Here is a 25,126-nt window from a genome sequence, read left to right on the forward strand (position 1 = left end):
ATTGTTTGCGTGGGGCAAATTTTAATTTAGCCTATGTGCTAAAACTTTTATTGTTTAGTTTTTCAACATACGTGCTCTTTTCAATATGAAAGTTTTGAATGTCAGAAAGAACTTGTGCACAATGTAATTATACATTTGCCCCTTTATTTTCAGGTAAGGTGTGACTGCTGGTGTTAGAAGGTGGTATGATTAACTTAATTAGATTTATTGTTAATAAATAACTTTCATGTAAATTTTCATTTTAATTTTAATGTTGGCTTCTGAGTCTTTACAACAAAGACTTCAATTTTAACATGCAGTAACAATGAAATCTAGTTTGGTTCTTTTTTCTTGTTTGAAACATTGTTCTAATTTAATCTATGGTATTAAGAGAATTTAAAGAGATGAAAGGGATAATGGGAAACATAATCAGTTGCGAGTATGTTTTTTAGATTTTTTTGTGTATACTGGTCAATTAGCTAGTTCAGCGTACAAGGTTTTTTCGGTTTTGTTCATTTTTCTCTCTTTCAGTAGTAGGTTGTGTTTTGTTGGTTTTTTTGTTTTGGTTTTTTTTTTTTTTAATTCTATTTTAAATGCATATATTTTATCTTGGTCACCTGAGAAGAAAAACTAGGCTCTGTCATCTCTTCTGGAATCCAAGCCTATAGTCTTTTGAAGGGTTAACAAGGTGGTTGTGTTACTCTGAATTTGGATAGAAAAGATTTCCGTGTATTGAAGTTTGTGCAGTACAAGCAAAAGTAGTTGTATATGGGCATTCAGTCTTTCAGATTATTAATGTGAGCTTTTGCATGCAAATGTCAAATTATTTTTAATAATGTGGCAAGTTTAATTATATTTTATTTGTTTAGTTATACAACAGCTACATAAATTTGGGACTCTAGTAAGTGTGGATTTGTTTACCACACAAAAAGGTGGTGTTCATTTATTTTTCTGAGGAATTCAGATATGGTGATCTCTCGTCATAAATTATGTTTGAAATGCTGGCTGCTGTGCAGTCTGGCCAACATTCACTCAAAGCTCACAGCATATGGAGTTGCAGAGGCTAGTCTAACAATCTTTTTAAAATATGTATCTTCTGTGTTTCATTGGTGTTGTCAGATATTGGGGAGGGGTTTTTTTAGTATTTAAAATTTCACATTGCATTGAAAGTTTCAGGTGATTTCGCACTTTCAGTTGAAAGTTGATTGTGTTTTTTAGATACTCATTCTGTACTTGTTATAAATTGAATAGAGTAGAGTTAAATCTGAATTTCTTCTTATCTGGCATGTTAAGGGAGCATTGTTTGAAACACTTCAAATATATCAAATGCCACTCACAGTAAAAGATTAAGTGCGTCAGATCTGCTAAATCAGATTTGTTATACTTGTCACATCTCTTATCTGTTATTTGTCTAATTTAAAAATCTAATAAAAAACTTCTAATGGCAATAGCCTGATGAAAAGGTACTCAACAGTTAAAAATGAAATATCAAAAGGCATATTTAATTTGTAGTTACACAGCGACATACTTGTCAACCCTAACTCTTCTTCTTTTGTTTAATTTGGGGCACCAGCACCCTGCTTACATGAAAGATGACAAGTGCATTTACATCTTAAAAACATCTGGATATAGTAGAAATTTTTTTTTTTTGAGAAATAGGCAATTACTTTTTGATGAAATGTGCAAAATAGTTTGGTTTGAAATATCTGTAACCCTTTAGATTTCTTCTAATGCTTCAAATGGATGGCTTCAGAATTATCTTACTAGATGTAGATGATTTTGAACTCCAACAGATCTCAAACTATTAGTGTCCTGTGTTTAGAAATTGTCTGTCTTTTTATGCTTTAGTAAGGCCCAATTCTGCTATTTTGATGCAGGCATATAGCGTGCCAGTTAGTCTTTGTATGTGAACAGGAAGAAAACAATGATGCTTTTGCAGTTCTATTGCATATAAGAAATAAATGCCGTAATATTAAAAAAAAAGAGGTGTTTTGCATTGGCAAATAAAGTTGCTAAAGTACTTGTCAATTGTGCTTTTTTTCTTACAAAATGCCAGTTGTTTAACTGTTCGTGACACAGTCACAGATATATTCCACTAGCTAATTATTTTTGTCTAGCTGCTGAAATAGGAGGACAGGCTGATGTCTTACAGTCTGCACATTTTTGCATTGTATGCCATTGTGTTTTGTTTTCTTGCAGTGTTTCTCAGGTTGCAAGTTGAGAGTGCACAGGGAGTTCAGAGTTGGTGAGAGTGCAGTATTAGCTACTGAAAAGGGAACTTACTTTTCACTGCTAGCAATTGCAGCAGCAAGGTGATTTTTTTCTTTTTTCTTTTTTCTCTTTTTTTTTTTTTCTTTCAGGTGAGTATAAAGTATAGCTGGGTCTCTTTTCTACACCCTGAAAGAACTGAGCTGCAGCAAGCTCATGTGGGGTGCAAGAAGGAGAAAAAAAAAAGAGGAGACTACATAAACACAGGGCTGCACAAAAGGGAATCAGCACTTGAAGAAACCGCTGCGTATCTGTGTTGGTGTGTTGTGCCTTTGTGGAGAAACCTTTGGAGCACCAGCGTGTTCTTATACACAGTACTCTTTAAGTACTCCTGCTAAACTATGCTATTTCTCATCCAAACTAACTGCATTTGCAACATATGTTAGTAAATTGATATTTTATTAGGATGAGCTGAATTCAACTTCCTTAAATGACCTGTTCAGCCAAGAAGTGTGACAATCTGTGTTGCATGACTGCAGTTCTTGCATTTGGTTTACTACATGTAATTCTTCGCAGAGTAGAATCATAGGCTAAAATTTCAAAGTTGGGGTTATCATATTGTAGCCTTTCAATTTTGTAAAAAAAAAAAATATATATATAATTTGCTGCTTGAAATATAAGCACAAATTTCACTGCATGTTTCAAAAATGCCTTCATTTGTGTAACTTCTTTTTAACCTCAGATTTTTCTTCAATTTCGCTTTCAGACATTCAGGTTTCATTACATTTTTCACTTCTGACAACAGTGAGATTTCTTTAACATATTACACTGGTGTTTAAATTATAAATGTTAAGGATCATTCTAGCTGGTGAAATGGAATGGACGTTGTACCCTCTCTGTCTTTGGGAACACTTGCAAAAGATGAAAACAGGAGAAGGAACTGTTTCTCTGGCTTCCTGTAGTTTCTGCCAGCAGGTTATCTTTAATTTCTGACTATTGTAGAAATCTCAGTAGAAACCGTCCTGGAGAGAAATTGCATTTTCCAGTATTGCCACATATTGCATTGCACTTGTGTGTAGACTTTATTAGATATCTTATTGTGCTTCCACACGCTTCTTGCATGCAAGATTTTTTTGCTGCTAATGTTGAACTGAGTTTCATGTTGGTCCCAGCAGACTCTAGACTTCACGTGCGCAAGCATGCAGTAGAAGTTCATCTGCAACTTAACTAATTTTATTTCTTATGCTTCCTCTTGCTTTGCCCATGTCTGCCTTCACACACAGTTCCGCTTTATAGCATTTTCTGCTATTAAGCCTACCAGTAGTTGTTTCCTAAACTGTCACCCATATCTCTCCCAGCTTCTCTTTGGCATTACCTGTCAAATCCCTTCCTGCAATACCTTGTGGCATTTCTGTCTATGCTTTGCTAAAGACTATTAAGCTCCAGTAGTTAAGCTCCAAAAACATTTTATCTTTCATTTTTCATTAAAAGTTGGAAAACCTGCATTCTTCTCAAACTGCGAAATTAAGTGGTCAGCAAATTTGTAAATTGCCTATTTAAAGCAGGGTGTATTTTAAAAAGGGAAATAATATGATAAGGAAAAAAAATCCTTCTCATCTGTAAGTTTTGAAGACCTAAGATAGGCTTTATTTATATTACTTGAGGGGTGGGAAGAGCATGAGCACAAAAGCCTTTTATCTCTAAAAAGAAATCTTGCTGCGATTCCTTGGTCAGACTGTATCCTAGTCTTGTTTTAGCTTGAGAATTCTGTCTATTCACATATCCTTTCTAACTGATGGTATTGGAAGTCACTCTAATACCTAACTGAGATGGTAGTTATCGCAACTCCAGAGGATTTACTTATCAGCAGTGTCTGACAACTCAGAAGTCTCTTCTGTTGTCTAGCCAGTTGTAGGAAGTTGTACCATACTTGTCTCCAGGTTGGCATTTCAAAGGCCAGTTTGATCTTTACCTAGGAAACTTGTCATCAGTTCAGCGTGTTCTAGTTCACGCAGTGTTAGTTCGCAGTCCATCTCTGGGTGGACATGTGTTAATGTCAACAACCTTCTTTTTGTTACAAGGAAACCTAAATATTTTTTTTAGACCCTCAAGCACACTCTTCAAAAAATACTTAAGCTATTTTAATATTATTTCGTATTTTTATGACTGCCTTTGATAATAGCATCTGATCTCTGTATTGCTCAAAGCAGAAAATTAATCAGGGATTAGAATCAATGATAATGCATAGAGGAGAAAGGGCAAGCATTGTTTTTTCCTTTTCCAACACCCCTCATTACATGCATGAATGAGGGGATACCCACACAAGTTTCATACTGCCCCAACTGCTTCAATAAAACATAAGTAGTAATAAATCATGTCATCAGCAGAACAATACTCAGTGGTCTAACTTGTTGGCGTAGTGAATGCTTTCCTGTCTACTTTGCATTTGATAGGCACAAATGCCATCTTAATGTTTACTGTTTGGTTTACTGATTACTTTGGGTGCCGCAACGTTACTGGAATGAGGCAGGAAACGGTTTGGGAGCACTGGCAGGTTGGGTTTACAGGTTGGATAAGTGAGTAGGAATGGATGGATGGATGGGTGGGAGAGGAAGAGCTTGGTGATGCTTCAGGTGGGTTTGGGAGCGAGAACTGAAGACCAGGGAGGTGAAGGAGGTACAATAAAGTCATAATATAAAAAGCCAAAAACTTAGAACTCCAAATCAATAGTCACTATTACTATTATTTCTTTTTATTTGATTACTAGTTTGATTATAAGCCAAAAAAACTTAAAACCTTGGTTGTGAATGAGGTGTTCGAGTGGATTCAGTGTTAGACTGCTCCTTCAATCATTACCCTTAGAAACGAGATTTTTTTATTATTTTGGTAATGCTCAAGGTAGTTAACAAACTGAGTCTTTAACAAACTAGGTGTAATGAAACAAGTGGAGTGAGGAAAGACAGTCACATGAAAAATAAAATTACCTGTAGTCCCAAGCTGTGGGGTTGGGTCTGTCTCAGGCTCCTTAGTTAAGCATTTTAGCTTGGGCTTATTCTCTTCCTACAACGATTTATTTCCACAGGTGTGCTTACTGTAGATGCTTTGCTCTTTCTCATATAATACCCAGTTGGGTAGTGTTTGCTGCTAAAAGATCTTGGGACTGCTCTGTTCTTGTACCCCAGAACTGTTTTAAAGTCACTTTGACAATCTCTAGCCAGACCCCAAAGGCATTCCTGCTTGCGCTGCTGTTACATGACTGTCAGTGAGTGTGTGGGTCTTGGCATTCTGTATTGACAGAACTAATTTTTTGTCTTTTTTTTTAATTTTATATTTAAATGTTTTTGCTCACTTGTAACAGTTGCATTTTTCATATTGTATTGGCTGATGAATACAATTACATACACAAAACATTAATCCTGTTTTGAGGTTGTCAGGGCTGCAGACAAGATTCCGTGGAAACCAAGGCATCCATTTTAAAAGCTGGGTTCACGGCAGATTGATATGCTGTAGAAACTGTGGAACTTTAAACTGTGGAATATTAATAAAATGTCATATTGAGGTCATAGTCTTAGTTTCAGAAGACAGAGTGTGCATGGGAGCACTGTGAGGTCAAGAAGCATCTACAAGTCATGATTAATATTTGGGAGACTTTAGTGTGTTGTTGTTACCTACTCATAGATGACTGTGGCTCTCATTTAAGGCTAATGGTTGATCTGTAGTAGAGGTTTGTCTGCTGCTGTTTGTAGCTAAGTAGTCCTCGAGCTCAAATTATAATGGTTCAGAGTTTTCTGTGTGGTGTTTAAATGGGAAGTTCCAAGTTAGAACTTTGCTCTTGGTCTAAGTAAACTCAGTTGCATCAAAATTATCAGACTTGTCTGTGTGAAGAGCTGCCTATATGGTTCCTATAATTCACACTGCTGTGCTTAGAGAATAGTTTTGTCATGTTAACCTTTAGCGTGTAGGTACTAGTTAGAAACAATCCATAACACCATGTGTTCTCCCCTGATAAACGTGCTTAGCGTCTTGTTGTGGGTATTCTTCAAGGGCCGTACAAAATATAGTGTTACAGTACCTCCTGTACCACCTGTGCAGATGCAGAGGATCATCTTAAAATACCTGGGGTTTGCCCCAGGCAACTCAGCAGCGGAGGTCCAAAAGCCTTGATGCCCTTAGTAAACCCACTGGTCAGTTCACATTCTTGGTTACAGTTTGAAATGTTGCATAAGGGGTTTATGGTCAAGCATAAAAACAATACTGAATTCAAGATGAAAGAGGAGTGATAAAAATTATTATTTTCTAATCCCTGAATGTGTGCAGTAGTTAAGGATGTTGTAGTTGTTGACACTTTAAATACATTGATGAAAATACAGTCTCCAGGATGTACCTTGCCACTGGGCAGCTAAACTAGCAGAGTGGGAAAATAGCTGTCTACTCAATGCTTCAGTAACACTTTCTTCCCAGGGGTGTGTGTGTGTTTTTAAGTTGAAAATTTTAGTGTAACAAAAAGTCTCAGCTTTCTATACAAAATTTCTATACAAAATTCAGCCTGGAGCGTATTCTCTCTGTAGCCAAGTTATCAAGCCCTTGAACTCTTACTTTTTAAGTGGGAAAATATGATAGACTTCTAACAGTACCGCAGATCCATTGTAATAAAAAGCATTTCATTAGCTCAAAATTTCTTTGCACGACAAATAGCAATTTAAATTTAATGAAACACTTAAACTTTATTGATGTGTGGATGAAATTATAGTGTTGGACTTGTTCAGCGGTTGAAGTAATTCAAAATTATTAAAAGCCTTTACTTTGAACTGTGAAAAATCCTAAGCTTTCCAGTTATTGTGGGTCATTCCTGAGTCCAGATAGCTTCCAAATGTTAATTTTGGACTTGAACAGTTTTTAAGGATCTATTGTTCAGGTCATGCAAAGACATTCTTCATTTCAAATCCATGCCCTTTTCAAAATGCTGTAGGGATTCAGTGAAACTTCGAAGTGAAAAACTATGAAATAGTAACATTGGAAGCCAGTGCAAGTTCTCACCTTCACTCTAATAAATAGGATAAATATGTGGTCTCACTACATACTGTATGTGCCTCACAACAATTTTTATCTCATTTTTTTCTTTTTCCTAGCAGAGCAGAGGGCAGTAAGAGGTTGGTTTGTTTTGGTTCGGTTGTTGGTTTGTTTGTTTTACTGCAGTAACATCTCTAAAAGCTGCTGTGCTCCGGTTCCAACTCACTGCTTATTTAAACAGACAGATAAATAAAATTCTACATGAAATTCAGTTTATGGCATTTTTTGCCATAAACTTAAGGTCTGCTCTTGTGAATAATTATTACTGATTTGCTGATCTACATGCATTTGACTGCAGTACATGGTGCAGTTTTAAATAGATACATTGGTAGAAGTAAGGACTGGCTGAAAGTAAAAATGATGACTCCCTCTTCAAGGACATCGCAAGTTACCAAGTCTGCGAAAAAGAAACTAGATTTTACCATAGAACTCAAATTTGAGAATTTGGTGAAATGAAGCAGAGCATGACCTCCTCCTACATCTTCCAAAGAAGCCACCACATCTATAACTGTGGTCCCTTTCTTCGGTCAAATCTTTCCCATGACTCTATACTTCCACCGTGTCTACAAAATACTGCTACCTATTAGTGTTTCCTTGTAAGCTAATACCCTGGCTTTGATTTGGTTGCCAATTTGCTGAATTTAGTTACTTAGGACAAATAAAAATTCCGTGTATCCACAAATGGTACGCAAAGCAATTTGGAAGAAAGCATGTAAAAATATTAACAGCCAGTCCTGTGATTTCTTTCAGTGTGGTGACTGACTGCTTGCATTTTTTGAGTTAAGAACATTCACAGACCTTTGCAGAATCAGGTTCCAAAAGTATTGGGTTTTTTATATAATATCTATGCCACCTGCTTGTTACCATTGTACTTCTGATATAATTCAATAGAAATAGCAAATGAAAAAAAAATCATTAGTTGTATTAACAAAACTATACCATAAAAGACAGGAAAATTGTGTATCTTGTTGCTGCTAGTAATCTTTTTGCTCGAAGCACCACTCTTAGTTTCTTAAAAAAAAAAAAGTCTCTTTTTAAAAGTCCATACTCTACTTCCTTTTGCCATGTTTACCTTTTCTTTTACTTACCAAAGTGTATCTGTCTTAAGTCACTGTAATAAATGCAGGACGTGTTTCACTGGTGACTAAGGTTTTTTCTGTAGCTTGAAGGTTAGACAGTTGCAGGACATAACTGGATACTAAAATTATTAGTGTCTGTATTGTTCCAAGTACTTTCTTTGTGAAATTGGTCTCTTTTGGATTGGTTGGCTTCAGTTTTCTCGTTTCTTATAATATTTGAGTGACAACTGAAGTAAATTCATAAACACAGTATATCTCTAAGCCCATTCTTCATTTATGAAATTGCTGTCATTTTGCATATGACAGGCTATTATTACAGTACCAGTGACTTCAGGAATTATGAGAAGAACACACAGTTTCCTGAGTGAGTCTGTGTTTTGAAAGGTTTTAATAATTTTAGGTTTTATAAAATCATGAAAGGACACCTTCAGGGTGCCTTAAAAATGATGTGTTTGAAAGAAATAAATGAATATTCTTGCAGACTATGCTTGGTTTGTGTTAATGAAAGGAAATATTGCTTGAGATTTTTGGATTCAACTGTTCTCAGTTTTGATAGAGATGTTGATTTTTAGTATACCTTACAATTAAAGAAGTGACTTGCTTTTCCTATTGAATTGGTCATTCTGTATCTTTATGGTGCATATAGCTACCCTCTTTTATCTGTGAAACAAATCTTTTTAAATTTATGCTTCTTGCCATTACATAAATCCTCCTGTATCAGGATATCTGGAGGCAGTGTGAAGGGGTTAGTCTGTGTTGCTGACTTCGACTCCCACTGACACAACCAGACGTGTGACTGGACATTATTAACCTGCACATCTGTAAAACAAGAGATGTGTCTGGGATTGGCAAGGACCACCAAATATGATGTTATCACACTCAGGCTTTTGGAAGTCTATGTCAAAATTAGGAAAAAAGAAACCAATTGTACCGCTTCACAAGTGGTTCACTTGGGAAGAATTTGGAAAATGCTTTAGGTAAATGACAAACAGGGTACAGTACTGGAAACGTTATGAGTACCAGGCTTCAGAAGAATGTACGTACTAGTTTTACAAGATGGTGATACTCTAGTACATCTACCACCCACCAGCTGCTCTGTTTCACAGTTTCTCTATTTTTCTGAAATCTGAAAAAAAAAACAAAAAGAGCTTTTAAGCAGCAGAGCAGTTTCTTGGTCAGCGTGCTCTAACTTTATTTAATGAGAAAACTGTTGATGCAGATGGCTTTTTTCACAATAGGTCTAATATATATCAAATATACACACACATATATATATACACGCACACTAAGGAATCTGTCCCGTCTTATGTGCAATATTCTGTCTTGCCTCAGTGTTTCTCTTGCTCACAGACATTGGAAACTTAAGAATGTTCTGCGGCCAGAAAACAGCCATTAAGTTCCCACTCTGCCAAAGATCCTGGATATACACAGAAGGATCTCAATCCTGCCTTACAAACTGCTAAAATCAGTGGGAACCTAGTCATACCAGGGATGTGTGCCGTGTTGATTCTTCAGCACCTTATATGTTAGTTATTAATGCTCTCTGCTTTATCAAAAGAAAATCCTTCAGCATTAAAATTGTTCTTAGTGGAAATTTAGTGATAATAGAACTTATATAGATAATGCTATGACTATTATATGCTGAAAATGATGGGGGGCAGAAGGAGGGAATTTGTTAAAAATTTAAGAAATTTTCCTTGGGGAGAATGAAACCGTATTTGCTTAGGAAGCCATCCTACAGCTACTGGATTGCTGGTAGAAAAAGTTCAGGTAGTACTGAGGCATGCTTAGATGAACTAATTTTCCAGTCAAGAAGGAGGGTTTGTTATATCTAAGAATCTTGCACATAAATTTCGTTCTGCAGAACCTATTTTTCCCACTGAGGGAGAGCAGTGGTTTTATTTTGGTTAGTGTATATATTATGTTGTAGTTGGGTGAAATGCCTTTTCTCATAGTGCAATTTTTTTCAACTACCTCAAACCAGATACTTTAAATATCTGATACTTTGATTATTTGATACTGTTGGGTTTCCCCTTAAGTCAAACGTATATAGCCACTTAAATTCAATCAAAAAAAGGACTCAACAGCCCCAACACTGTTAATACTGAAATACAAAAGGTGAGATTTTTTTTTAAGTGCTGCTAAATCTGTAGGGCAGCACACTGTTGGCTGTGAAGTGTTTGTATTCTTGTTCTGTCTCGAGTTTGTGTTCATGGGCTACAGCCACAAGTTGATGGGGCAACTGTGCATGTAGAGCACTGTTTAATGGCTGTAACAGACAATGTTGTTAATACTTACATGACTTAAATGACAACAACAAAAAGACAAGTTTCTGTGGGTCATATATTTCAAGTACTGGGCTCAGCAAAGGGTCATTGATGCATTTGTTTACAAGTGGTGATTTGGGTGAGCTGATAACCTGTGTATGCTTAGATGAAGAAGTATGGATGACCATAAGCTCCAAAGTGGGTATTTTTTTATGTTAGTGCATAGGCTTTTTGTTTGGTTTAGAGGGTTTTGATTTTTTTTTTCCTTTTGCCATTTACATTTCTTGTTACCAGATAAATGGGTTAAAATTGGGCTTATTCTGCAATAATTGAAGTAATTTGAGTGTCTTTATGGTTCAATTCCCAGTATGGTATGCAGCATCCTTTGCTCATGACCTTCAGGTCTGGGTTGGTAAAAGGCCCTTTACGTTTTCTGTTACTGTGTTTGATGGAAGAAATGAAAGTAAATCCATTTCTTAACAAAACTCTCCTGATAAAATGCATACATACCAAATTGGCCTTCAGCTACCTGCACATCTTTGAAGTATTAGATGCTAGCAAACATCTCTTCTTCCCAAGTGAAGCACTATTGGGCTTTGCATTTCCTGTTGTAGTCTTTGGCCTTTACAGGTTTTGCTCCTTCTTAATGATAAAGCAGATTATATTCTGTCCCAAGAAGCAGTGGATTTTAACATGTGTGCTAAGGATCAGAAAGTAGCAAGTATTTGGATTGCAGACTTCGTCAGTTGTCCCTCAGATCCTTCTGGCAGGTTTGATGGAGTAGCAGAAAGTTCAGAACAGCCTCAGCAGCTTCTTTTTAAAAGACATCTTATTTTGGGCTATGCACAAGAGCACAGAACCAGTAGTATCCTCTTTTGATGATCTCTTGTAGACTGAAGTTCATGCATAGACAAAGGTATTAATTACAGTATTGGCAGTCTTTAGAGCTTTTGCTACTTCAAGCCAGCTGAAACACAGAAACTTTCAGGTTCTTTGAACATCATGACATAATTTCTATTGCTTGAATTAAAATAGTTCAAAAACTGCAAGTAACATAAGTCTTGAAAGCCTTCATGTTTAATGTTTTTGGAAAGTAGTTTTGTGGCTACTTGTGTCAGGTCCTTCAAGTGACATTCACTGTGTTACATTAATATAGTGTCATGGCTGAAAATAAGAGCAAGGCAACTAATTCAAAGATGTAGCACTCTGGCTTTCAGATCTCAAAATATTCAGCTAGGCTCTGGCTCTGACCGATCAGGCTCTCTCCTCCCTTGCTTCAGAACTGCACTTTGTAAAAGCTCTTTCCCAGATAGATTACCAGTAATTTCTTCATTAAATTTCAATTATCGATAGCTATTTTTTAGGTCACTATTAGTTCTTATGACTTTTTCTCTGATTCCTAAGGCACTGTATGTTTATAATTACCATGAGCTATGCAGAGAAGAATTTCAAGGAAACATTAATCTGATTCACAGTTTAATTAGCGTGGAGCTAGTAAGAACAATAGATTTATCAAAACATTTTCAGTTTTACCAAGAAAGACCTGCTAATGAGCTATTTATAGCACACTTGTATCTATTTTTGTCAGTAGTCTAAGGACTGACTTAGGACAAACGGGTTAAAAAACAGGAAATGTGGTTAAACAAGTGGGTAATCTCTCCAGAGAGTTTCCAGTTTGCCTACACGCTAACATTTTCTTCTGAATGTACTCTCAAAACAACACTAAGTACAGTACCTTGAAATCCATCTCCGTTTAAAGGAGGGAATGTTTCCAGCAATAGCAGGAAGTGGCCTAGAGTAAAGTTTTACATTCTTGGTTAAATTCAAATGAGGTTCGGGAGTCACTGTCTGTAAGTGGTTTTTTTTTTCTGCTTTAATAACACTGGAGCAGTTGTATGACATTTCCATCGGTTCAGGTGTATCATGTGAATTCATAAAAGTCTGTGAACACTGTAATTGTATCTTCAGTTCTAGATTAGTTTCAAGTAATTACTTTCATCCAGCTTTACCCTTTCTTTTACATGGGGCCGTGTTTATTTGTTAATATACTATGCACATGTCTTTTAAAATATGTATAATCATGTTTGGAGGTAGTAAAAATAGTGTTCTTAATCAGACTGCATAAATCTTACTGTGAAGTAAGGAATTTACTGAACATGATGATGTCCATTTAATTCTCTAAGAGGTGGTGTCTGTATTTCTTTCTTTGGGCAAAACAGAAGCAATAACTAATGAAAGCCATTCTTTGCACTGCTCATTATTTGGTTTTGGACAGCTGCTAATTATTAGCTTTTTTAAAATCAGTTTGAAAATTATTTGTGAGTCCAAACAAGGAGGGAATATAATAAATAAATAAAGCAGCTCAAGTGGTGGTAAAGGTTATGACTTGGTGGAGTTTATCTCTATTTTTAGAGCTACTGCTAGATATAAGTGTTCAGCTCATAGCATCCTACAAACAGGTTTCTAAATATGTTTTTATCCAGGGCAAAAAACAAAGCATCATAGCAAAGACATTTTTAGTAATTAAGAAGAAACAAACAGGCTTGTCTAGCTACCTTAATTTAGAAAGCAGGCCACTGGTAGTACCGGTATTTGAAGCTGATTTCCTATCAACTGTCTTTGAAGGGAGAAACCTGTGTGCTGTTGTAAAGAGTAGAGGTGAGCTGCTTTGTTATGTCCATGGGGAAATTCCAAGTCACATCTCTACTTTTTTTTTTATTGTTTTTTTTAAACATCTGCGGGGTGTCAGGTTAGATGATATCACTGTGTGGGTGGGGACACTTCAGTAAAATAGCATGACATACTCATGTACCAGTGCTACAGTTCATGAAAGGCTCATGTCTGCAAACAAGCTAGGTTTCTGTCTATTCCACAGTTAGGAGACTATCTTGACAGCTACAGGCTTCTTGGAAATTAAAACGCTGTTTTCTAAATGAGGTATTTATTGCCTTCACTGTAGTAATTGGAAATAGTGGCTAGCTTTTAAAATTATTTTTCAGAAACATTAAATAATTCAAGGCATTTTCTAATGAGTCAAATACGGTTTGTTTTTCTAGAAACATACAAAGTTTTCCTTCATAATGGAATTTTTAATTACTTTGGTTAATACCTACGTTTGAATTAAACTGTCAATCACGTTAAATTTTCCCTGATTATAAATGTTAAATTTCGAAATAGTTTTGGTGGACAGCACCTTGATTCAAATGCACTTCATGTAGCCTCAGGCATGCTCTTGGTCCTCATGGGAAGCAGATGCCACCCTCTTCTTTCATGTCATCCTGGGCACTTAATTCTAAATCCAAATTGCTTGTATAATTTTTTTTTCAAATTCGAGTTAAGTGCTCTGAAGTAAGTCAATAAATAAATTTATTCCAAATAGCTTCACAATACCAACATAATGTAAAACAATTTTTGCTATACATGCTTCATAGTTTTGTAGCCTGAGTCTTTTACATGTAAGTTATATTATAGATCATGTTTATTTGGGATGCTGCATACTAAAAATAAAAATATTTTGGTGTTCGTTTTAATTTTCATTTTTAGTCTGTGTTGCCTCTTGTTCATTTCTCGGGATAAGATAGTTGATAGATAGAGCTTCGTCGTGCTCTGGGAGGTGTCAGGCAGTCATCCATAAGTATGGTAAGGCTAGAACTATTCTGTAGGTCTCTTAAATTAAAATTTGTGTACCGAGGCATGTCTACACAGATTTATTTTTTTCTCTTAAATTCTTCTAGCAACTTCTGCATGCAGACAGTGCTGACTACTCTGCTGACCTGCCGCAACCTCAGACAGTGTTTCACTTTTTAGTGCCTCTTCCCCCTCCCACCCATTCTGTCTTACCTGTTTGTATTTTTAGTTTTCAAAAAGAGATTACTTGATTTTAGTCGGAAGTTATGGGTTAGGTTAGATTGAAAAGTGAAATTCTGTGGTATGTGTCGGGTAGCCAGGCAACTTGGCTTGTCAGGAGGCATCCATCTAACCTTGAAATCCCCAAGCAGGCTGCACGGGGCAGGACGGCGCTCACTTAGTGTACTGCATAGCACAGTCTGCCTTTCCAAGAGCTGCAGAAATACAAGTAGTAGTCTGCTATCCCACAGGGTATCCTGCTAGCCCATAGTACTGCTTTTGTAACATGAGTTTCATGGAGGAAAAAATGTCCTGACCACACTGGAAATCATGCTAGAATAATTGTAGTTAAAGCAGTTGTTAAATATTGCTATTGCTTCAGCTGCGATGCAGCCAAAACCTAGAGGAAATTTAACAGTTAAAATCAGACTGTTTAAAGAAGTTACATGGCTTTGTGGATACCATTCATTAGTTTCTTTTTTAATGTGCACTACACAGCACTGATTAACGACTTGCAGTAGATGTGTGCACTTTTTTTCCAGCAGTTTCATATAGCAGATTAAAAACTTAGAGAAGAGCTGCAGGAGCTTAACTGACATACAGTTCAAAACACTTTATGGGTGACGCTGTGAAGTTTGGCACTGTGTATGTGAAGCTTAGAGACGAACATTTCCAATATCAATTCAGCTAAATCTGGCAATGGGTGTAATGTAATTGTGAAGAATATGTATCAAATAATTTAAAAAGCAGGTGCCTTCCTTAGAACAGAGCAGTTGAAACCATAATTTTTTTTCTGTTTATCGTCCTTTATGGGTTGTTATTCCTAAATTTTCTATCAGCAAAAGCAAATGAAACATCCAGGAACAGTCGAGTATCAGTGCTGTGCAGCTAGGTATGAAAAATATTAATCACTTAGGATCACCAAATTCTGTTTGTTGTTGTTTTTGAGGAAAGCTTTTATTAAAAAGTAATCAGGCAAAAAAAAGTTTTCAGACTGATTGACTGTTAGTGGCATAATTCACCAAACAGAACAATAAATTGTAAAAATATTGCATACAACTGGATGGGTTTAAAATTTGAAATTTCAAACTCCCAGGCATCAATTTTTCAAGCTCTACCAAGTCATGTTCAAGCCTCAAGGCCAACACATTTAGTGCTCTCTTTTCAGAGGCGCTAAGAAACATTGCTAGCACCAGCAGCAGTTGCTTGCCCATGCCAGTACTGGCCTCCTACAGAGGCCAGAATGCTCTCTGTTGTTTCCTAAATTGGTGGCTCTGTGCCTACCCAAGACTCATTTCTGTTTCAGTCCCTCAGAGCTTGGGTTTCTAATAAGCCGGTCAACTCAAGACTGAAACAGGACTGGTGGCTTGGTCAACATACAGAGAACCATTCATTCCTCTTTGGTGAATCTTTCTCTTTCTTTGCTTTTTTTTTTAAAAAAAAAAAAAAGGCCAGAATTGAGTGACAGCTGTCAAACTGTAAAACTTCCTGTGGATGGCTTTTCTAACTCCTCCACAGAAAAGCAGCAGCTTTTAATATTCCTGCCTGATTTTTATTTGACTCTGACTTTCCCTCAGAACTTTTTTTTCTTTTGACCTTCCTCATGTCTGGTGTGGTTTACTGCTGATGAGCAGAGGTACCTGCTGACACCACCTACTTTTTCGAAGCAGTTATGTGCTTTTATCCTCCCCTCCTCCTTTTTGCACAACAGGCAAGCTGAAAGGCTTGTTCAGCGAGAGGCAGTGGCAAGGTTAGCTTCCCAGTTGTCCATCTCAAATGAGGTTCCGATCTCACAAGAGTTGAAGTATGTCAAACCTGAGCTGCCTGGGTTAACGTTTCCTGTGCGTTTCGGTTGTCCTAGCTGAACTTCAGTTCTTTCTTTGAACTCTTGAGTCTGTGGAAGATGTAAAAATGTTTGCCGCTCATATCCTCTCTCTCTATCAAGTTACTGTAGAAGGACTGGGAATATTTGAAGAGCTGTGCTGGCTTCTGGCACAGAGGCAGCATCCTGATGAGTTCAGATTTACTGTGTGTGCAACTTTGCTCTAGTTGTGCGTGCAAGTTTTTGTAGCCTCTTTGGGTCTTAAGATTACGCATATGGTATTGCAGTTCCAGCTTTTGCATGCTTATTCAGTCACTTTGGAGGTTTCATAGTAGAATGCTGTCATCTAAGTACTTGGGGGAAACGTAGCTCTGAGAACTACATGTGGGACAACTGGTAGCACTACGCCATCTGAAGATCTCCTGCATGACTCCTGCATTGGCAAGCTAGAAGTTTAGTTTCTGTTACTCCTCAGAACCACAAATCTTTTTCCCTTCTGCTTTTCCCATAGTTCACGCGGTCATCCTTGCTACAGCTTTATGGTACTGTTAAAATTGCTTGTAAATGTAGACTTTCTGACAGATTTAATTTGTAATAAATAAATAAATAAAACTAATAGGTGATGTGAACTGGAGGTTAAATTTAATGGATAATCTTGCTAGATGCTTCACCAGTAAAAAGTACAGTGGAGTGCCCAAAATTGGAAGGTGCTATTTTAAAGTTTTTGTCAGCCATTGTGACAGTTGATGGCTGAAACTGTCCTTCATGTTTATGTCCTTCCCATCCATTTTTCTTAAGAGCAGTATTAGGGCTTTGTTAGTTGCAGCTAGAATTCCAGCAAGTCAGAGTCTTCGGTGTTAAGAATAGAGTGGGAGTGGAATGCATTTATGCTGTAACAGAATAATAACATTTTCCTGAGAGAAATTGCAAGGGTTTGTTGAGACTTTCTTTAACACATTTCTGTCAGAAGCTATGGAAAGGCATTGTATTTGTGCTTCAATATGCTAAATAAGAGGTATTTTAGACTTAAGAATGTTATGTTTCACTTGATTAGCCTAACAGTTGCAACCTACAGTTATATGGTGCGTTAGCTTTCAGTGCTGTATAATAGGCCTGGCAGCATGGTGTCCCAAAAACTGTAATTGCGTGGGCTGCTGAAGAGTCGTAAAGAAAGCTGCACAAAAATTCTATTCTAGACAGAATTCTTTCATTTTGAAATGAATTTCACAACATATTCACAGTTGGATGCCACTGCTTGTATTTCCAGTGAATCATACTCCAGAAAAGTAATACTTTGCTTCAACAAAGCCTGTCACAAACAGTGCAGTGATATAAATCAGAAATTGGATATTTTTTAATTGTAATTTTTCAAAATATAGTACAGTTATTAACTATGCCTGCAGGTCCTGACATTCAGATATGTTTGGCTTTGTCTCCACATGCAAAAATGAAAGTCCTTGACAAATAAGAAAAAAAGAAGGGCTGGGGGGAAATACCCTTTTTACTTGTGCTGTATTCATGATAGGAAACTGACTCCCCAGCAGCAATGGTTGTCACAACGCCGCATATTTAATAGCATAGTCAGAGCAAACCTGTTACACAGTTACCTTTAATTTCCAGCCTAAGTTTACTGATGGTCAATTCATTTATACCTTTCTTTCTTGTGCCAGTATTGTTCTTCAGCTTAGCTAGTTCTCCCTTCTCTCCCTGTCTGGTTCCACTTACTGGCGTTTTTGGAGTGCAATTGCATTTTCTTTCCATCTTTGGTTTATTTAGCTTACCAAAACAAGGTCTTTTAACTATTAGATGCTGCAGTTACGGCAACTACTGTAAGTTTCCTATACACGGACTGTCTGTAAACTGCATAGCTTTGCACAGTTTGTGCTGAATTATCCGCCCTTAAATTGCAAAACCTGTCTGAGAAACTGAGGAAATACTTGAGCTTGTGCTAAACCCGCTGATCCTCCAGTCACAGCAGGACGGGACCTGCTATGAAAGGTCAGGAACACCTAATTAGTGCTACTGGGATTGCAAGAAATAGTCTCCTTTAAGCTCTCAGTTCACCCATTTATCTTTGTACGTGGTACAAGGATGCAAGATAAAATACGTCTGTTTATGCCCTTTCACTGAGGTTTAAGTTAACAATTTTATCGTACAGCTGGGATGGGCTAGCAATATGTGATAATAAGCTACTGTCACTTCATTTTTACCATAAGTTCCATTTCAATTCCATTTAGTCAATTCATTCTGAATTCTTCAGTTAGAAGATATAAATGACCATTTTATATCTTAGGTGTGCACCACCAGACAGTGGTATTTAACACCTGGTGCTAATGTTGCTGATCTTAGTATTTCATGCTTGTAGAAATTAACTGGTTATGGTAACTCAGTGATTGACTCTTTAAGAAATATGTTATGGAAGGTTTCCACAGACATAGTTGATAGGCAACTTTTACTAGCACAGTTAAAAGTTGTTTAATTTGGTTGCTCTCAGCAGCAGCAGACAGAAGTAGCAGCTCCTATCCTGAGCCAAGTTGCATGAATGCACGAGAAGAGGCATGCTACCTCAGGAGCTTAGGTGGGACGGGTGGGAAACGAGGATTCTTCCTCGGAACCACATCAGCCTCTTACGCAACACACCCACTTCGGTTTCCATACATTCCAGCTTTTCACTCGCCTCCTTGATACCACTTCTTCCCAGCTCAGCCAGCTGACCTCCTCTCTGCAGGACACACACCTGCCCTCTCTGTTTGACATAGCAGCCCCATCTCTGTACTTTCATTATGGCTCCCCGGCTGCACCAGGGTTTGAGTGAGATGCTTCCTTAGAGAACGATCAGTTGGGGCAAAGAAATGCTGTTTAGTTCACGAGTGAAATTTTGATTGACTAATGAACGTGCTCTGGCAGCGCTCAGGTATCCACAGAGAAGGGAGACTATCAAAGTCTTAATCTTGTGCAAAAGTAAAAACACACAGTTTCCACATGAAAGGTCCTGCTGTCACAAGATGAGGCCGGTAAGCAGCCAAAAGCTGAATACCGCATGGGTTTGCAGACCAAAATCGACACTTTGCACCCTGAGGTTAACTGCAAACCTGCTCCCAAATTTGCCCTGTACCTCTTGGTGTGATTTGCATACCACTGTTCGGTGCCTGGTCAAGTTGTATTTGCTTGTGGGACGTGATACAAATTTTGTCCTCTGTGATATGAAGCCTGCGGAAGATTTAAACTGGGGCAGAGTGAAGTAGAAGAAGGAAAACAGTAGAAGAGGAAAAAGGAAGGGGGTGTTGCATTTCCACATATACCTGTGATCTTTTGGTGTGGTTCAAGTAGTGGCGCATAGCATTCTTACTTTGTTTTGCAGGTTACAGGGGAGGAGAAAAAAAAGTCAGTTTCAGAAAATTTCTGGTATTGCCCTATTCCTCCCTCCCTTCCTTTCTTGTTGCAAAAAATCACTAAGATAACGAGAAATTATAAGCTTGCAACCTAGTATACTATGCTGTTGGACTTGTTGGTTTAGTTTAAATGGAAAAAGTGACTGAGATTTTTTTCAACGAAAAGAATAAAGCGAGTGAGAAAAGGCATTAGAGATGTTTTGGAATGTGTGGGGAAAGGCTTGGTTTTTTTCTCCACCTTTTCCAGTTATTTGCATCTCTTGCAGAGTGACAATAGTACATTCCTTCTCAAAAGGTCTTGATTCTTTTCTATGTTCAGAAACCAAACTGCTTTTAGTGAGAGCAGTAAAATCTTCTTTGATGCTTACCTCTTCGCTATGAACTTTTGAAACAGACTGTCTTGTGCAGAGCTCAGCTACATCCTGATTTGCACACTGGAACCAGGGTCACTGTTCAACATCTCTCCCTCCGCTTTCCCCCAAGCACCCTCGCTTCCAACAGGAGACCCGTGATGCCCTCCAGGAAGCACTCTCCAATCTAAACTCCAAGCTGCATCATGTTGAGCAGTGTAGGCGCAGGTGATGAAAGTGTTTGTACCTCGTGCGAGGGGGGTCCTGTCATCCTTTCGTCCTGCTCTTATAAAATGTTTGTCTATAATTGTCCGAGTAAGAAAGGACAAGTGTCTCTTTTTCAGATCTTGAAGCGAGTTGTGGGACCAGCAGTGAAAAAAAAAAAAAAAAAGAGCACAACTGAGATGGCAGTTGTGAGACTTGACTCTGTTCTCCCATAGAATAACTCATTTTGTTGATCTCGGCTAACTCCTTTTAAAGCTATTTTTCGTAGCAGGATTAAGGTGCTGCATCGGTGTTATCTGAGGAAAGGTGGAGCAAGTAAGATGAACTGATTAAAGGTTCACTTTAATTTTTATAACAGCAGCTTTAATCACGTTGTGATCTCTGAGCTGTGTGGTCTCACCAGTCTTTGTCCATGATTCTGATCTTTTATTGTCAACTGAATATACCAAAGGGAGCGATGGGGCCATTGCACTTTCTCTGATTCATGCTAGAACAATTGAAATCAGAAGTTGAGGTCACGTGGATCGGTAACCCTCTCTCATTACTTTGTGTTGCACTTCCAACATTTATGCCTACTTTAATGAGTTAAATGCTTTCTAATTTGCCTTTGCCTGCAAAGTGAAGTGCCCGGAAAAGCAAATGGGGCATTTTTTGCCTATTTTAGATCTTACACAACTGAAGTCCAGGTCTGTAAAGTTACTCCAGAATTACAGCAGCGTAGGGGACTAAGAGGCTGTCCTAACTAAAGCATACCCTGCTGGATGCCCTTCTGTTAAGAATTCCCTTTTTAGTATAAATTGACAAGCATTTCATATGCTTGGCAAATAAAATGCTTATTTGACTTCTCTACCCTCCCCAAGAGGAAATTTCTACTAAGGCATGACATCTCCTATAAACTGCCATGAGTAATATCTTCTGAACCGCTTTCAGAGAAACAAGAGTCCTTGGTATTTCTATCTATAATAGTAATTTACAGTCAGAGAAGCTCATAAAGTAGTAAGATCTTCTTGAAGACTGTTGTACAAACAAAAACCCTTGTCTTCTCTGTTTCTTTAGAAAAATTATCAAGCTGTAGTGCATGTTCTGTGCCACGGTACATGTATTCTAGCAAGACATCCAGAATTTATTTTTTAATAATACTAGGGTTTTATTAAATTTCAAAGTTGGTGAAGCTGGGTTGCCAGAGAAGAAGAATACTGAAACAGGAACCTGCTGGCTTCTTTAACCTTTTGCTGTAAGGAAATGTGCCTTTCTCCATTTGATTTGAAAAAGGAAATAGACTGGTGGTGTGGCTATGGAACTTTCTCTTTCTGCCTCTGATTGCAAAAGTGCTAGTAAAAGAACGAAAAGAAAAAGTACGGTATTGAAGAGTAGAACATTATGGCTTTATTGAGACAACAGAATGAAAGTAATTATCCTGTTTGTTTTGTTTCAGGTGTCAGAAACTATTTGAAAGAAGCATTAGTGAATATCATTGCTGTGCATGCAGAGGTGAGAAAAACTTGAGATTGTTTTATGCTTACATTCATATGAATAATTTCAGTGTACTTTGTGTGGTAAATCCTGAAAATTTCATCACCTCTGAAAATTGTAGCTCTGTTGAAGTGTCTTCATGCGTTGTGTTAGGTTTAGCCAACCAAGTATGCAACTGCTAACTTTTTTTAAGGGCAGGAGGAGAGGAACAGTTCCTGTTTATCCTCAGTAACACTCCATTACACCTTTTTATTTCCACTGTCTGATGAAGAGGAAAGCCAAAGTCTGAAGATCAATTCTTCCCTTTTCATGCAGATTAAAGAGACAGAGAGAGAGAGAGGATGCTTGCTTTCTCTGATTAACTTTATTTTCCACAACATATGAAAATGAACTTGTGCTTTGCTTTGGAAGAGATGTTCAACACATGTGACTCGGAGTGAAAAGGCAATATATGTCATTCTTGTACATAGGATAAAAAGTGGAAACCTAAAACCAGAAAGTTTTATAGTCTCTGTATAGCACAAATTGTGTTTGAAATATTTAGGTAGGTAAAGGCTTATGATAGGGAGTGCATATGAAAATTAAAATATTATTATTAAAATAATGTGCTTGCAGAGCTGCAATTATTTGGCCTTTTGTGATAATATGCAGCAATTTTCTATAGTCCTTTAAATTACAGCCTCTGTTCTACATACTCCTTCCTTCTAATCATCAAGATTACTATTGCTCCTGGTATAAGCATTGTTATTAATATCACTCTTACCTTTCAAAATACCACAAGTATAGCTGCTCTACCTTCTCCATCTAATTAAAATCTGATGAGATTCACTTGAGAGTTTTGTTTATTTTATTGCTCCTTAAATTACAAGGATTCATATAAATTAAAATATTTTCAGAAACTTTAAATATCACTTGCAATATTTTTGATTCAATTTCAGTATTTAGTTACAGCAGTTTTCACAGAATCATTGCTGATTTTATCAAATGCTTCTGAATGAGGGAATAAGCAACACCAAAAATATATACCAACATGACATTCATTTTTAATGTTGTTTTTCAGTGTAGTGGAAATTAATAAAAATGAAAATGAGAGGTTTTGCTTTAAAAAATTCAAAGGCATTTGTGACTTATTGAGCTAATCCTGTAAACATGCATACTCGTTAAATTGCTGCAGCAGCAAGGTGCACTGCCTTGCTGACTTCATTGAGACCGATACTGATTTTGGCCCAAATAGTGTGGCCTCATAAATTTCTAGATGTGAAATATTACATAAATATGAAAATGTGTGTCAAGATGAAACTCCCATTTCCACTGTTTTCTGGAGAAATTCTGTAAGCTGGGTCAGATTTAAGTTTAGTTAGCAAAGCTGCAAGTTTCTGTAGTTTGAAACAGCAAAAATCAACCATCAGCTGAACAGCGAGGATGGACTGAAGTGGAAAGAAAATTGTTTCTCTGCCTTTGAATTCAAATTTAACTGAAATCAAAGAAAGAGCTGCTTATTGCAAATTTGTGATGATTCACCGTTGCTGAGAATTTTTTTTCCTGGATTCTGTATAGTAACTTCAAGAGTGCTCGTTGTGGGCACAAATATTCTCTTTCTCAGTAGAAGATTTTTGGGTGTGTTCCTGGTATGTTTGTGTTGAATTGCTCAGCAATATTTGCTGCTGAATAAGATGACCCCTTCCCAAATTGTTACTGGTTGGTTTGGTTTTTTTCTTACTGTACGGCTAAGTATGTCATTTACTGACCTTTTGTGGGTCAAAACAGTTAAAACAGGCTGCATGTTTGAATTAGCGATGATAACAGCTGAGAGCTGACATATATGTGGTCAGTGTACTTAGCCAATGGTGCAGACTTGCCTTTTGGAACAGTCAGCTTTATGAGATCCCTGATACATAATTCATTACTTAAATCACTGAAAACTCTGGGAATCTTGCATTCTTCCCGCCCCCCCCCCCCTTAATTTACTTTTACACACGTAAACATGAGTTTTACACATGAGTATCTTCTGTTAATTACTACACTTCCTTGTCAGATAGGAGATCTAAACTTCACATAAAGCAAAGGCATTCTAGCAAAAAATCATTTCACTACTTAATTTTTTAGATCATTTTAAAGCACAGATCTGGAGGGAAGTGTCTAAAAACTCTATGCAGTTCATTTTCCTTCTTGCACCACTCCAGTCACATCATCTTCAGTTCCTTGTGTCATCTTCTTCCCCAGCCCTGTGCAGCTTTATCATCACCTTTAAGTCTTGACACAAGTTTGGTCTGTCTAACCTATAATCTCACTTCCTCTTATATTCCAACCTCTTGGCCTGCATTTTCCCCAGTTCTGTGTAGAAAAATCATACTTTTTTTTAAATTTTTAATTCACCAACAATTTCTCACTTCCTTAAAGCTCCCTTTAAGGAAGATTGGTTTCTTCATGCTTTCCTTCAGGCATAGATCTAATGTTTAACTTTGTGTTGCTGTTTTGTTACAGTTGCTATTCAAAACCTCAAATGGAGGATCCAAGAACTGCTTTAAAGAGTTTTCGGAATAAGCACTTAAAAAGATGGTCTTGATGTAGGTGTAATGTTTTTGCCAGGGAACTAATAAATGGCAGTGGTGGATGAATCTAAATGAAAATCCACTACACTACCGTACTCTCAAACCCTTTCAAAGGCTTATCTCTGCCACAGAGTGTAAAGACACTAGCCATTTGATAGTGGTCAAATATAAAGGATTCTAGAAAAAATAGCAAAATACGTGGGTAAAAAGTGGCTGAATGTGTAATTGAATCAGTCAGTCTCACAACCCTGAATTAAAGGTGCTATCTACAAAACAGCAGTCTATGTACAACTGCCTGACTAGCTGCGTCCATCAGCCAAGAGCACGTATTTTGAAGCCTAGCTGCTTTTAGGCATTGCAAGAAAGTTGTTGTTATTGCATATCATATAGCTAACATTGCTGTTAACGGAGGTGATTTGTCAAAGCGCAGGGCAAGCATCAAAAGAAACCCTTGATATTCCAGTTGCTTTGAAATTTTTTTTGTCCATTGGTAAAAATGAAGTGATCCTGTCAATCAAAGTGTTTAATGCTTTTTACTGAAATGTTACTGTAGAAAATATTTCTGTTAATATAGATATTGTGCTCGTGATTCTTCTTTCATAAAAATCAGGTGTTTACCATTTCCAAAGACTTAGTTCCTCGGGTAATGTCAAGGGTTGTAGAAGCAGTCTCTGAAGAACTGAGTCGACTGATGCAGTGTGTTTCATCCTTCAGCAAAAATGGAGCTTTACAGGTACCTGAATACTTTGTACTGCCAAACATCTGAATATAGATAACTGAGAATAACAGAGAGAGGTATAATCTGTGTATTTGTTGGATTTATTGTAGCAGTGAAAGCAAGGAGATAAAAAGGATTAGTATAC

General features: G+C 37.2%; 1 protein-coding gene across 4 annotated transcripts in view; it reads left to right on the forward strand.

Moving 5' to 3' along the window:
• Positions 1-25,126, forward strand: part of EXOC2 (exocyst complex component 2) — a 133,138-nt gene that overhangs the window by 99,660 nt on the left and 8,352 nt on the right. For 2 of the 4 annotated variants that reach the window (XM_087762252.1, XM_087762259.1), the window contains exons 24-25: positions 21,674-21,729; positions 24,874-24,996. In XM_087762252.1, coding sequence (XP_087618378.1) covers positions 21,674-21,729; positions 24,874-24,996 — 179 coding nt within the window. Of the gene's footprint in view, positions 1-2,339; positions 6,595-13,168; positions 13,262-21,673; positions 21,730-24,873; positions 24,997-25,126 lie in introns of those variants that run through there. The other 2 variants (XM_087762275.1, XM_087762267.1) reach the window with 2 other exon arrangements.

The sequence above is a fragment of the Nipponia nippon genome, unplaced genomic scaffold, assembly GCF_047370975.1.
Source record: "Nipponia nippon isolate SJK-2023a ecotype South Korea unplaced genomic scaffold, ASM4737097v1 scaffold_1, whole genome shotgun sequence".
NCBI classification, from domain to species: Eukaryota; Metazoa; Chordata; class Aves; order Pelecaniformes; family Threskiornithidae; genus Nipponia; species Nipponia nippon.